This window comes from Pinus tabuliformis, chromosome 9, assembly GCF_031772625.1.
Source record: "Pinus tabuliformis cultivar Carrire ecotype Pingquan chromosome 9, CPIR1, whole genome shotgun sequence".
In the NCBI taxonomy this organism is placed as follows: domain Eukaryota; kingdom Viridiplantae; phylum Streptophyta; class Pinopsida; order Pinales; family Pinaceae; genus Pinus; species Pinus tabuliformis.
Window position 1 is genome coordinate 1,069,210,783 of NC_142307.1, and position 15,158 is coordinate 1,069,225,940.

The following is a 15,158-nucleotide window of genomic DNA, read 5'->3' on the forward strand; positions in this document are numbered from 1 at the left end:
AATGTGTGAAGGAAGGAAGATATCGTGAGATATGCAACCATGGTAAAGGCAATCAACATCCAGAAGACCGAGAATATTTGACTATGAAATGCTCTGATACCAAGTGTAAGGTGTGGTGAATTGACGTTTGATGCCATGAATATCACAGAAGTTGGCAAAAGCTGAGGAACAAAATTCCCCCCCATTGTCGGTCCTAAGGGTCATGATATTACAACCAGATTCTTTTTCTACTAAGGTTTTAAACTTCTGAAAGGTACTAAGAGCATCAGATTTATTTTTTAAAAAATACACCCACATCTTTCTACTGAAGTCATCTACAATAAGTAAAAAATATTTGCAAGCAGTGATAGAAGCTATATTCATAGGACCACAAATATCAGCATGAAGTAACTGAAGTACCTTAGATGCGCGCCAAGATTCTCCATTTTTGAATGAAGACCGATGTTGCTTTCCCGCTTGACAGGCGCTGCATACCCCCAACTGCTGAGTCTGAATATCAGGTAATCCTGACACAAGTCCCTCCCGAGAGAGCTGAGCGAGATACTGCATATTGAGATGCCCATATCGCTGATGCCATAGAGTGCTGATGGGAGAGACACGTGCTGCTAGAGCCACTTCTGGAAAGTCACCGGTGTCAAGTAGCCTGTATAGACCATGGTCCTCTAGACCAACAGCAACTGTTAGACTGGTCTCCCTGTCAATGATGGAGCACTTGTGTGCACTGAACACAACATCAAGCTGAGGAGAATTCCTCATAATCTGGCTGACAGATAGCAGATTAATCTCCATACCAGGAACATAGTATACATTGAGAAATATGAGCGTGCGTCTACCAGACTGAATTTGAACTGTACCCCTGCCAGCTACATTGTACTTTTCACCTCCACCAAATACCACTGAATCACTGAAAGGTGAGAAGTCAATAAAACAGTCACGCCTGTGAGAGAAGTGGCGCGATGCACCAGAATCAATGTACCATGCAAAGGAAGGAACATGTTCTGAAGACCTTTTAGCCATAAAGGCGTAAAAGGTAGAATCTGTCTGCTCGGATTGTTCTGCAACATTCGCTGTCTGATTTGGTCCTCCCTGTTTCTTCTGTTCAGAAGCAATCCGCTGTCGGCAATCTTTCTTCATGTGACCGAACCTGTGACAGTAGTTACACTGCACACTTTTCTTCCTAGCAGGATCAAAAGACTGAGGAGAACCTTTCTGCTGAAAAGACTGAGAGGACTGGTATTTTGCAGCAAATGCATTTTCCGAGGTCACTGATGAAGTACCACTACCAAACTACTGTTTCCACCGATCCTGCTGCAGAAGTTTGGTACATAGATCTGGAAACTTCAGATCAACATTTGTGGTTGTAATGTTGAGTGTTTCTATTTAGTGTTCATAAGATTTTGGTAGACTCTTCAGAGTAATGACTACCATATCTTCTTCCTCCATGGTCCGACCAATGGCTTCGAGCTGATCTCGAATGTCTTTAATTTTGTTGAGATGTTCCTGTAAAGACATATGTTCATCCATCATGATGGAGAACAACTGATTTTTGAGAAAAAATGCTCTGCTTTTGTCAGATGTCTCGTGCAGTTCTTTCAACTGTTGCCAGATTTCGGCAGCGGTCTTGCCAGAGGGAATCTGTGGTAACTGATCATCAGCGACAGAGAGCTTGAGAAGCATAACAACCTCTCGATTTCGATCATCAAATTTATCTTGATCGGTACCAGCTGTACCGGGACGAGGCTCTTTGCCCAAAATGAGCTGATCAAGACGCCTGTATTCAAAAATGGTCAGCATTCTTTGTTTCCAAATGTTATAGTTGCTGCCATTAAAGCGTTGATTTCCTTCTAACATCAGATTGGTGAGCGTGGCCATTTTCCCAAAGTTAAATACAGAAGTCTGACACACAACAAAGTGTAGCTGCCTGCTTAAAAATCTTCTTTCAAGATGACTGTACCAAATTGTTAATAAATTCTGTTGTGAAAGAAATAGACTTGCACACAAAAATTATTACTCAGATCTGATCACGCCACTTTTAAAAATGACTATGATGCTGCTTCAAAAAATAACTTTGATGCTTACTTAAAAATGACTGTGATGTTGATTCTGGTCCCACCGCTTCAAATAAGATCACAATAAACTTTAATCCAATTTCTAAGCAAAAACCGTGAAGCTGGAAAATACCTTTACGTGACACTGCCGTCACGTTATCTGAAGGATCTCGGATCTGTTAAAAAAACTTGATTTCTCAGCAAATAAATGGTGACTTACGTGACACTGCCGGCACGTTATCTGAAGAATCTCGATCTGTAAAAAAACTTGATTTCTCAGCAAATAAATGGTGACTCGGATCCCGTTCTGCACGTCCTTCACGTTTTAGCTAATATATATATGAATTGCGGGCACAATCGGGTCTCGGACGGACTCGATTCTGGAAAAAAACGTGAGCAGGTTTGCTGTAAGTTTGCCGGGACGTGACGTAAGGTCTCCACGGGACGTGATTCGGAGGTTTGCCGTAACTATGATTTGATTCAGACGTGCGATTACTCTGCTGAGCGAAGACTGAGTGATTATTGATATATTGATATATTCCCGTGAGCGTCGAACTGTGTGAGCGAAGAGTGTGATGCCACTTTCCCGTGTGACAAAGTAAATCGGAGGTTCGATACAGCGTTCGCCGGTTTTCTCCTCGCAACTCGGGTCGAGTTTTGGTGCCGCTGGAAAGTGCCGGAATTTTGATACGATTCTGGCGTGCCTCGATTCGAATGGATCCGGAACCCTCCTCAGAACAGACCCCACAGCTCTGTTTCGAATCTTGATTCTTCAAAGGCGTCGGCGGTCCTGCACGGCTTCCAAATTTGTTGATCGGGTGGCCACAAAATAAACACGACTTCAAAACAAATAAACTGTTCGCGATTCTGAGCACCGCCACAAATTTAAATCCTCATAAAATGATAATGCAGGAGATGAATCCCTTTCTGTATCGAGATTGACGACTGTAAGCTTTTATCACAATGAGCAAAGCCGAGGCTAAGACTCAGTGAAGGCTACCTGGCTTACAGAGGGCTCGACCTTAGAAAGGAATGAAGATCAAGAAATCTACAGACCCTGAGAGCAGTTTCGAAATGAACTACTGAATTTTTCAATCTATGAAAAATTATTTCGAAAAAAATTCCTGTGCTCTGATACCATAAAACAGTGCGAAACACGCATGTAAAAGAATATTGAATGAATCCATTAACCAGGAGCAAACAGCTCAATGATAATACAAGGATATTTACAATAATAGAAACATCAAGTTTCTATGTAGAATATAGAAACAAACAGTTTCATCTAAGAAACTGCTAAAAGAATAAAAATAGCAACAGCTAAAAGACTGAGCATTAAATACTAAATAGAGATATTCTAATAGAAAAGATATAAAGGCTCTGATGGAAGTCTAAAAAAGATGGAGACCCTTGACAATGGATATCTTTGGGAGATATGTCAACATGTATGCAGGATGCTAATGCAAACTGGAAGAAGCCATGATGAAAGACCATCACAAAGCTAATTTTGATTTAAGTGTTCATTTCTTATTTTTGAACAAATATCTGGATGGGCTTATGCAGGACTACAAAAGGAAGAACTATGGATGTCTTCCCAGAGGACCATGTAGAAGGATGTAAGATCCTTCCGAAGAAAATGGTATGAAGAAGGCAACATGACATGAAGCAAGGCCAGATGTAGATTGATGGATCGCTTTCTAATGAAAGGAATGATGACATGACTGACTCATGAATGAAAGTGATGGATGGTCTGTGCCCTATGAAGAAGTCCCAAAAGATGAAGACTCTGCAACAAAGAAAAAATTCATGACATCGAAGGAAAGAGTTCTTCAAGCAGCTGATTGTCCCATCATCTCCACCCAAGGAGTTGTTGTAAGTCCCTAATTAAGAGGGAGCCTGGAAACAAGTTTCTTACTTGGAAGAAACATGGAAATTCCTAAGCCAAGAGGGAGCTTAGTTACATTCCTTCCGTAGGAATTAGAAAATTCCTTAATGGAATTGATATGTCCTCCCTAACTGATATATCACTCTGGTCTTCACCTGGGAAGACAGAATGGAGGATTGGGTAAAACTTTGGCATTCGATGCTCTTTGAGGATGAGATAGGGCATCCAAGATAAGAGTAGTCATAGAGGACCAATATTCTTTGAGGACTAGCTATCCAAGATAAGAATAGTCCAAAGTAGGTCATACTCTGTGAGCCAGTGTTTTACGACTCCGACTCGGACTCCGACTCGGCTGAGGATCGACTCCGACTCGGTAATGACTCGGCCTAGTCGATTTCAATGACTCGGTCGTTGTAAAAAATACATTAAATATTTATTTTTTGTATAAAAAAACATAATTTTAAATATTTTAAACATAATTTTAAAGATTTTCATTCATGTTTCCAAAGTCCAAACACACAGCATTATAATATAGATGGAAGACAACATATGATCAAAGTAGGCTCATGAACCAATCCATTATATCAAAATGGTACCCAATGGCAATACATAGTCAACTGTCATACATGATCAAAGACTCAAAACAAAATACAAATAACCAAGGAGGCTAGAAATGGCCTCTACAACAAAAGTAAACTGTGATGGTGACCAGACTCCAATACTAGTACTACTGCAGCACTGCTAGCAGCTACACTACTACTGGCTAGTAGCTACTGCCAGAGGAGCCAAGATCATCTCGACCAATCTCTGGAGTCTGGATCATCATCATCAGAACAGTGAAAAAAATATACAGTAGCTCTAGGTGTCAAGGTAAGGGTTTCAATTTGTATTCCTTTGTGTGTTCCAAATTTCCAATGGAATTTGTTTGGGTAATTCTTTGAGTATAATTTCAGAACTTTATTGTATTTTTGATCCGTTGGTGTTGTTTTACCTTGAGTCTAGGGTTATTTTAAATTTTTATCCTTAAGATCTGTTCTCTTCCTTTTTCCCTTGTGATTCGGTTGGGATTCCTTTTCAATTGCACACCCAGAATTTTATTAGACCTGCTCCAAAGAACTCGACATCCACTAACAATGAACTACAGGACTTATGCTTGACTGTGGATAATCATTTGCACTGAAGACTCAAGTAAAGTGTTTAGGGCTCGGACATGTGTAGTAGGGCTTGAGGAAAAGTTATATTAACTGCAGATTTTAGGCCTTATAACCAGCAGCATAGTACTGTTTAGGTCCTTTTTGCATTAATTTGTTTTGTAACTTTGAGTCTCTTAGGTATTCTGTTGAGTGCAAGAGTAGGCCCTCATCCAGGGCATCGTTTGACATTTCAATTGTAATTTGGACGATACCTTATATATAGACTGATATATAGAATCTAGATATCAGATTTACTAGCTGTAATAAGATCTGTACATTAAACAGATATGAAGAACCTGGGATCATTGTCCCCAACCATTTTGAATATAAAAGATAAAAGAATAAATGTGGGCTCTGGTACCAGGGACAATGATCCACTTACAAAGATATTCAATAAAGCCCTTTCTGGGGATGTATATTAAATACGCAATGATGTAATATCAATCATCATCAAATTGCTTCTAATATTTTACACAAATCTTGCCTCAACACAAAATTGAACAGTCTACAAGACTTGTCTCATACCTTGATCCATTTGCAGATGAAAGATGTGCCCTTGGATTGCTTCAGAATCTAACAAATGTTCTGCCCTAAGAATCACTTCTGAAGACCACTGAAGATACTGCTGATGTGTGCTTCAGATCTATAGTGCCAGACTCAAAGCGTTGATGTGAAAAGTGAGCCTCTAATTAGTTCAGACTCTCAAATGTTCTGCCCTTAAAATGATCTTCTTGCCAGTGAATTAGGGAAGTCTCATCTATGTATTTTCTTCTGTCACTGATGTATCTCTGATTGCAATCTCAGAAGAGGTCACAAATGCCTTCAACAGCCTACACTTCTGCTTTAGCTTTTTACTTCATGAAATTGCTCCTTCACAATGACCTCAGTGATAACTCCAGAACTGTCCTGAAGGAATTCTGTCCAACAGACCTCCTCAACTCTTTTTCTTTTCTTTTCTTTCAGATCTCTGGATTATGCCTTAATACAGCCTTCAATCAGATTCAAATAAATCTTAGAAATCTGATCTCAGATTACACTTCTCAGAAAATAATAGGTTTCTCAAATTAGTCTGCAACAGGATTACTTCAGCAAAGGTTAGTCTGTTCAAAGTTTTATATATGGCAGATTTCGATTCCATATTAAAACATATGTGACTTAAACTGCATTAAACAGTTTGGAATCCTTAAACTCCATTAAACATTTGAAAAATACCAAAAAAATGAATTTTTTTATGTCTTTTATGCCTGCCCAGCCGGTTTTCATTGACCCGGCCTGGTCAATACGGACTCGGCCTGGTTGACCGAGTCAACTATGACTCGGCCTGGTTGACCGAGTCAACTATGACTCGGCCTGGTCATTGGATGACTAGGCCGAGTCATAGTTGACTCGGCCAACCTAGCCGGTTACTTGGCCTGGTCGTAAATTTTTTTATCGGCTCGGTTTGACCAGGCCGTTTCCGAGTCAACTCGGCCTGGTTGTAAAACAATGCTGTGAGCACCCGGGCGGAGTATGTACCTTGAGAGACAATGATGATGATGTCTACAAATCATTGGTCTCACCAGCATTGTGCTCTGATCTTGTGGAGAGATAGAGTTGTTAGCAAGGCCTTGTTATGTGACAACGTTGGTTGATATGATGCTATACAGATGGGTTACCAATCTGATTCTTTTTATGAGAAATTCTTTAGATTGAGAATAACCAAGTACCATTATGAATACCTACCTAATTAAGAGGGAGTGTTGAAAAGTGTAACTAGGTTCAATCTTCATAATGACATGTAATTGTGACTTTTGTAAATGATGTAAAGAAGAAAATAAAATTATTATTGCAAGGCTTGCTTCATGGGTTTCATGAGCAAGGGATTTTATTTTAGATGGCTCCCATTGAGAGCCTTTAAGATTTGTCATAAAAGTCATATCAAGTCAATGTCACGAATGAAGAATATATATGAGTCAATAGCATGGTCTAGTAGCCCTCCAAGACAAGCACAAGGTATTTCTTCCTCATGTCGGCTTCAAGATGAAGTGAAGAACTCATGTCGGCTTCACATTATGGAGACATGCTTATTCATATACTCATGACGGCTTATTTACAGAGGGAAACCACTATATATATGGGTGAAGGCTCTTCACATTTACACATTCAGAAAGATTCGGATCCCTCTGAAATTTGAGTGACAATTACAGAGCTAAGTTCGGATAAGAGTGCAAAAGAAAGTTCGATGAAGGAGCTCGGACTAGGGTACAGAAGTATAGAGATAGGCTCAGTGCAATTGAGGTAAAACTTTGTCTCAGTACAGTGAGGGAAAATGTAATAGATCTGATCTGAAAATATATGATAAATATAAATATACCCAAGAAATAACAAGATAAAAATAGATAGAAATGCTTCTTTATTAATCAGACCCTTAAGGTAGGGCAACACCATACATTCACTCCTTAAGGAAGGAGAACACTCCACAAGCCATATGCTTGTCCATACAATATTCCTTGACATCTCTCCATGGGAGTCTCTAGCCTCTATATAGACCTCATACATACAATACCATGGGTCATTACCATGGTTCCCTCAATACCATCTATCTAATACAATGGGCTTATTATATTATTGCTAACTACTTGTGGTCCCTTACATGATACGGGTTAACCACTCTATTTATTATTATGGCCCATCCCATTATTACATTATTCCCTTGGGTACTTCCCTCTGTACCTCATACTATCCCCCCTAGGGATACTACATTCCAACCCCCCTTAAACATGTTTCAACCCCGAAACATAAGAAGAACACAAATAATAAGATTTACTCAAAAGAGTAGTCCACTGGTACCATGCACGTGCATCTAGCCATCAAAGAGAAAGGTGAACCCTCGAGAGCGCACTCCCACAAAAAAAATTGCTCCCTAAATTGAATTATTATTAAACAAACGTTGTTTTTTTGCTTCCTTTTATATGATAATTTTTTTTGGGAGATTCTCCAAAGGTCTGAAAAATGGAGAATCTCCCAATGTGTAGTGAAACGCTTCAATTATGACAGCAACAATGTTGATGACGATTGATAACCAAGGGTCGGTGACCGAAGAACAAGCTCTGTGCAAGAGTGAAGAAGCCAGAGGATCAACTACTCTGATACTAAATGAAGTGAACAAAGTTCCTTCTACAGATTAATTACTCCAAAAGACTTGGAATATGAAATTATCCATCGGGGATACAAATATCATATATTAAAATGAATGAATAAGAATAAGAATGAAAGATTTATAATGAGAACGAAAGGCTCGCTTATATATCAAGCAAGTGTCTCTTCATGAAGAGTCATGTTTCATTTAGACATGCCTCTTCAACCTAACTATTAATTAACTACTCATTATTTACGATTACTATTGTTTACATTATTTTACATTATTTATATATATTTTATTTGTAACACCTTCTGAGAATTTGACAAAGTGGTAGACATTTAAAGAGGACCACTTTCAATGTATAAAGATGATAAAGCCAAAGTTTTTTCCAAGCAAGATGGTCAAGTGAAGGGCAGGTCATAATGAACATTCAAGTTGCACAAATAAAGTTAAATTAGTTAGTGATCCTTCAGCAATAGCTAACTAGACCTATGAAATGACCTATAAAAATCACATTATATGTATATGTTATACAATAAGGAATGCAATATAAACAAAATGAGATCACTGATACTAGTGCAGAAGATAAATTCAAACCTTGACAGCTGTTGCCAGAACAGGTATAAGATGGGCCTGTTTATCAATCTTAAATCCATCATTCACTGCCCTGCAGAAATCACAAAGCAAAACTCATCAGAAATCATAACCTTGACCCTAAGCATTTAAAAGTAAACTTCTTCATAAACATATTGCTTAAACTATATCTTTCTTTCATGAGAGGGCATAGGAAGTATCAGAAATAAATTGTAGTTTCAAGTTTGCCTCTCATGATCTGAAATTTTCCCTGTTGAAAAATCAAACCTGAGAAACAATGCAACAGTGATTTTGAAATCTCATGAAATGAATTAGTAATAGAGAGATCCCCAAAATCTGAACCATTGCAACTAGGTTCAACCACCCTCCTCTTCTGGTCCAAAGATTAGAAGAACAGAGTAACAGTCGAGATAGACTCTAGACTCTAGAGATCTCTCACATGATATAGCAATCATCCAAAGCTAATAGATGGAAGATTTAGCATGATATAATAATGCAACATACAACAGATCAAAGGAGCAACACGATAAAATGTACTGAGGCAACCTGCAGGAGATGATGTACAGCAGCATGTTTGTTGCATGACATTTACATTATCAAGCTTTGTGAAGAAACATAACAACTATAATGTCAAATTACCTGTCCAAATGAATAGCAAGAGTTGGTATTCTAAGAATAGGTTCTTGGATTCTAACAAGTTCATGTGTGTATGAAACAGCACCATCAACATTTCGCTTTACCATCACACGGCCCGCAACAGTCAAATCTCGATCAAACCAGGTGTGCCATAATCCACCCCCATACAGTTGAACACCTATTTCCAGAAATCCTCCTTTAATGACCTATATGCAAAGTTGCAAGTTGATGGTTAGCAAGGTTAATAGAGAATGCACTGGATACTATCATTTTATTTTAATTAATGTAACGAGTCAAAATGGGCGCACTAAATGCTAGACAGTAATTGGCACACTTAATGGGAAAATATGGCATTATAAAGAGAATGTGCTATTTTATAATTGTATTGATCTTATTAATTGTACCATTGCATTTCTTACATAAATTCAGAACTGAGACTCTGATTCTCAGGCTGCTTTATGGTCTCAAGCAAATTTCATGAAAAACATCTTGGGATTTTAAGACTGGTTTCTGGATACTATAAAAGGGCTGAGCTTTTAAACCAGCTGATTTATTTCTGGGATCAACTCTATTTAGCTTAACCAGTTAGAATGCAACCACATTGGACAGATCTTTGACTTGTTATCTCTATGTTGAACCCCTTTCTTGCATTCACCCTACAGCTCATGGTCTGCACCATCCTCGAGTCATTTAGCCATAGAATCATTTGATAAAATTGAAGAGAACTGTAAAGGACAATGTTCATATACTCACAAATATTCAGAATATCTGGACTATGTAATTACCCGTTATAGGACAAATAAGATTTATATATAAGAATGTTGAATGTACAAGAGATTAGATTGGTTACAAATGAGGGCCCCATTTATATACCTAGGCAGGTGCCCCTTCATGAACGGTCATGTCCTTTTAAGGCATGCCCTTTCATGACTAACTACACTTATTAATTATTATTTATACATACTTATGTTCATAACATTGTCTTCCCGTTTAGAAGAGCTTTGTCCTCGAAGCTTATTCATGAAAAGTTTCTCATCTTTCTCAATTCTTGGAACTATCATCCTCGATGATAAAAGATGATATGAATTTGAGTGTGCTACAGAATTGTCACACTGTACAATGATCTTAGATCTAACATTGATCAAGTTCTAACCATCCCAAAGAATGAATACAAGTTGTCTTTACAATTTGTACAATTTCTTTATGTATGGCTATATGTTCTAGACACTAAATAGGAAGTTTGTTTCCAGGTACATAGATGACAGAAAATCCAAGGCCATATAAAGGTATGGTTGGCTTAATGGAAATGGCTAGGGTAGTTGATTTCCTCCCTCTTATCTACCTTTCGTGTTTCTTACCTTCAAGATGAATTATTAGACATATGACATCACTTAATTCAGTGCCTGTGTAAATGGTATTTTGTAGGGGACATCCTTAATATTTGCCTTGAGTAGTGGATCTATAAAAGACCCTCTGCACCAGTATACTAGTAGATCAAGCAACCAAACTAGGGTTCTAACTTATAGTTATGCACATCAATTTAACTACTTGCTGCCCCCAAACCATTTTAAGATTGCCCTATGAAATTGTTATATGACTCCATTTCCCAAGCAAGGAAGGCACTAGTCTCCCTTTCATCCACCATTTCCCAAATCTTCAAATCAGTTTCATTTTTCCTTTTTTGTATTATTGTTGCTAAGATTTCTTTACTTCTACTCCATATACACAAAGTGAGCTTAATAATCCATAAGGCAGCCTCCCTTGGTTAGGCTTCCATTTTCCCTAGCCTAAAGTGCAGAAGAGACTTGGTGAGGTGACAATGGCCAACCTCTTGGATCCCCATAAGCTAGTACCATCTTTGGAACTTTAATCTAAAGGAGCTAGTTTGTGAGGTAACAATTCATTCATTCTACATGCTACATATGGCCAAATTTCATACATATATGGCTTTCAACACTTAGAGATGCAATTGCCCAACATTCTCATCTGTATTAATCATTTTTACACATAAAAAACAAAATAATAACAAACAAACAAAAAGAAAAGTTAACTTGAAAGAAACAAGATCAAGTAACTAATTACAAGAAACAAGATCAAGGAACTACCTTTGAAGAAGGCTTAAGTTTCAGGCATGGACTATCTGTATGAGCACATACTATGCCAAACCCATTCCCTGCAGTGTACCTGCCAAAAATTACATAATTTAAAATCACAAGCAACAATACTAAATCTGAAGCATCGCTTCCCCTACAAAGCCTAAAATAAACATATTATTTACTGTTAGCATTAATATATGATATGGCAAGAAAAAGGTATGAGATTAGGCAAGAAGAGGCAATTGGAATGGAGGATGAGCCGGTTGGTTTCTCAAGGAACCCCATTGTGGGAGTCCAGATTTGGAGCTCTCTGATAGGTGATAGAGGTTTGTATTCAGCTAGGTTGGAGGACCCTCTAATCAGCAATAAGGGAAAAGTGCTTGAATCACTTGTAACCTTAAGTTGTGCATTCAGAGAGGACCTTCCACTTAGTGTTGGAACAAATCTCGATGCTGTCAAGGATGCTATTGGGTAGGTTCAGGCCCCGTATGTACCTGTGTCCATGGGCTTGGTTTGCAACGTCAAAAGTGTTGATTTTTCAGGATTTCCTAGACTGATAATTACTTCCAATGATATTTTCATTATTTATCTTGTGTCACTTCATCATTAAGCAATTATACATAGGAAATCTTCAACATTAAACAATAATTATTAATAACAGTAGAAACATTAAGATACAGCCAAAGACGAGACACAAAATTTATCCTGGGAAAACCCCAAACCAGGGGAAAAACCCAGCTAGCATTTTCTTAGGAGAAATTGTCCAATTCAATCAAAATGTACATCTGATTTTCCAGTCAAAACATTATCCCATTGACGGTACCAAATTCCATGTGAAACCAAGTCAATAGAAAGCGAAAGTCAAACTTCTGCTCACAAGTCAAATCTGGTTAAAGACGCCGAAATTCAGCATTCTGCTGCTTCTGGACAACTGAGGTCAAGAAGCTGAATTTCGCCGCAGCTGCTCCACAGGAAAATTTCATTCAAACTGCCCAGTTTGACCTGCAGTCAAAGCCAGTCAACAAGTGCAGTCAACGTCCAGTTTTTTGCTTCAAAGATTCGGTCAACATCAAGTCAAAGATGCTCAGAATATTCGTCCATGAATCAGGCCAAGATTCCAAGTTCCAAGTCAAAGTAGCCAGAATATGCCAAGGTCAAAGCAGGTCAAACATAGATAAGACAGTCAAACTTTGCTGGTTAAAGAGTCTTCTTAGTTTGCACGTGTGAACAGAAATATTCCTATTGTTGTGATCTGAGTTGTTAAAGTGATGATTAAATGAGGAGGACAAGCTTTCTATATATATGAGCTCAATCAAGTGGACTTATAGCCCAAAGGGTCAAGCCCCTTTAAGTGGTGGGGCCGACCTGTCCAACATGGAGCCTACATGCACCTTAAAATTAAATTTGTTTTTCTTTTCACTTGTTGACTTAAATACCAACTGCAGCTACAAAATTTCAACACTCCCTCTTAGCTAGGGAGGTATTTCTCCTAGACTTCCATAAATGTACATATGATGAATAAAATTTCTCCATTCCAAGAAAAGATTTGAAAGTCTTAGGATAATATACAGGAACTAGTCATCCACTAGTCCAAGGTCACCAGTCTACCAAGTCATTGCTTGGAGTCTTGCAAGAATCCCACCTAACCCATAGTGAGAGTATACCAGCATCGGCATCGAATAGAGGAACTAGTCACCCACTAGTCCTAGGGCCGCCAGCGCAACACATCACTTGGAGACATGTCAATAACCCCGCATAACCAAAGATGAACCTGGGGCCCATTTACCATTCCCACATGTCATGAATGGTAAATAGCTGCCCGATGCAATGAGGCACAAGCTCAACCCACTAGCCAAAGCCCATGGCAATATGGTCAAAAATCCATGACTGGGGGAGCAATCCAAGCCTTGATTCTTATTGAGCCAATCCTTCTGCAAACAATACCCCCTTATCTCATGTATAGTAGGGCCTTTGAAGCCCTTTCCAACAGCATGTATGGCACCAAACATAGGCTCATAATATGGTGAATGGGAAGAATTGAAGGGGATATCAGCATCATACCACCATCTACATATGTAATCACAAGCAGTCTCCCTCAATTCTTTCTTCCAATGGTCATCTAAAGTGGGCTGCAAAGTTCTACTAGCTTGAGGACCATGTGCATCTGATGGAGAGGAGGGTGTGTGTTAAAATAGGCAACTAGGGCCAAACTCCATGTGGGTCATCTTATTAATGGAAGCTGATATTTTTCTTGGATCCCTCTCATCGAGAGGTGTAGGATTGATCTAAAGATCATCTGATTCCGATAAGTATTCATTGAGATATGAATTTATTTGTGTTATGGGACAATTCGTCAAGGTCGGCTAGCAACCAAATAAACCCCACTTATGCTCAACGTTTTCGTATAAATAGAGGTGGCCTTCAAGTCATTTCAACACACTTGGGATCTCTTCCTCTCTACTTGTCTTTGGGTTTTAGTAGGAGGAGAGATCCTAAGGGATAACGCTACCCTAATCTAGAGGGCAAAAGCCGGAACTACCGAGAACTAGCGAAGCTGTCGGGAACTAAAGGAACCGCCAGGAACAGCCGGAACACCCGAACTGCCAAAACAGTCGGAAACTGCCGGGAACAGTCAGAACAGCCGGAACTGTCGAAACTGCCGAAACTGTCGGGAACAGCGGGAACTGCTGGAACTGCCAAGAACTGCTAGGAACTGTCAGGAACTGCCAGAAGAGTCGGAACTGCCGGGAACTGCCAAAACTGTTGGAACAGCCGGAATTGCCAAAACTGTCGGGAACTGTCGAAGCATTTGTCTCCGAAGGAGAGAAGCATGCAAGAGACAACTAACTAACATTGGGACAGTTGTATGGTACTTAGAAGCAAATACACCAAGCATGCAATGTTATAGCTAACATGCAAGGGACAACTAGCATGCAACAGCAAGCATGTTAAGGACAACAAGCATGCTAGGGACAACAAGCAAGCAAGGTGCAGCCAGAGCATAGGTCAGTACGGCAACATGGTGTAGCAATGGCACATAATGCAATACAGTGATGGGTACAGTCATGATTAATGAAGCGTGATGAGATGCAACATAGTGATTATGGGTGCAGCATGCTGCAGCGCGGTGAGGTGCAGCATGATGATGAAATGCAGCACAACGATAGGTGAAAGATTCACCTTGGAGAATTGGTTGAAGCAGCATGTTTTCAACTAATCTCATGTATCATCTTCTTAGAGATGATCTTTGCTCTTATCTAGATAGGTCAAAGTGTTGACTTTTGTTGTAAACGTACTATCTCTCTCTCTCTCTCTCTCTCTCTGCTGAACTATTGAAGAACATATAAGAAGAATTGATCAAGAGTTTCCCCACATTGGGGTTTGTCCCTGGCTAGCGCCACATCTTGTGTCCTCTTGTCTTGGCTTGTCTTCTGCGATTTATGTTTATGTTCTATCTGCAATTTACTTTAATGCTAATGTGATTGATCATCTAGAAAAGATATTGAGCTAACTGTGAAAATTGAAATAAATTGCTCTAAGCATAGAACATACCTAATAGTAACATGGTATCAAAGCAGAAGTGAAAAC

The 15,158-nt window shown here is 39.1% G+C and overlaps 1 protein-coding gene across 2 annotated transcripts in view; it reads right to left on the reverse strand.

The window, feature by feature from the left end:
• The window catches only part of LOC149152441 (putative aspartyl aminopeptidase), a 156,142-nt gene that overhangs the window by 119,550 nt on the left and 21,434 nt on the right, over nt 1-15,158 (reverse strand). For both annotated transcript variants that reach the window (XR_016262539.1, XM_089439464.1), the window contains exons 3-5: nt 11,580-11,658; nt 9,478-9,680; nt 8,842-8,911 (exon numbers count right to left, since the gene is read on the reverse strand). Coding sequence is in view for 1 of the 2 variants with exons in the window: in XM_089439464.1 (XP_089295590.1) it covers nt 8,842-8,911; nt 9,478-9,680; nt 11,580-11,658 (352 nt within the window). In the remaining variant the exon portion in view is untranslated. The remainder of the gene's footprint in view (nt 1-8,841; nt 8,912-9,477; nt 9,681-11,579; nt 11,659-15,158) is intronic.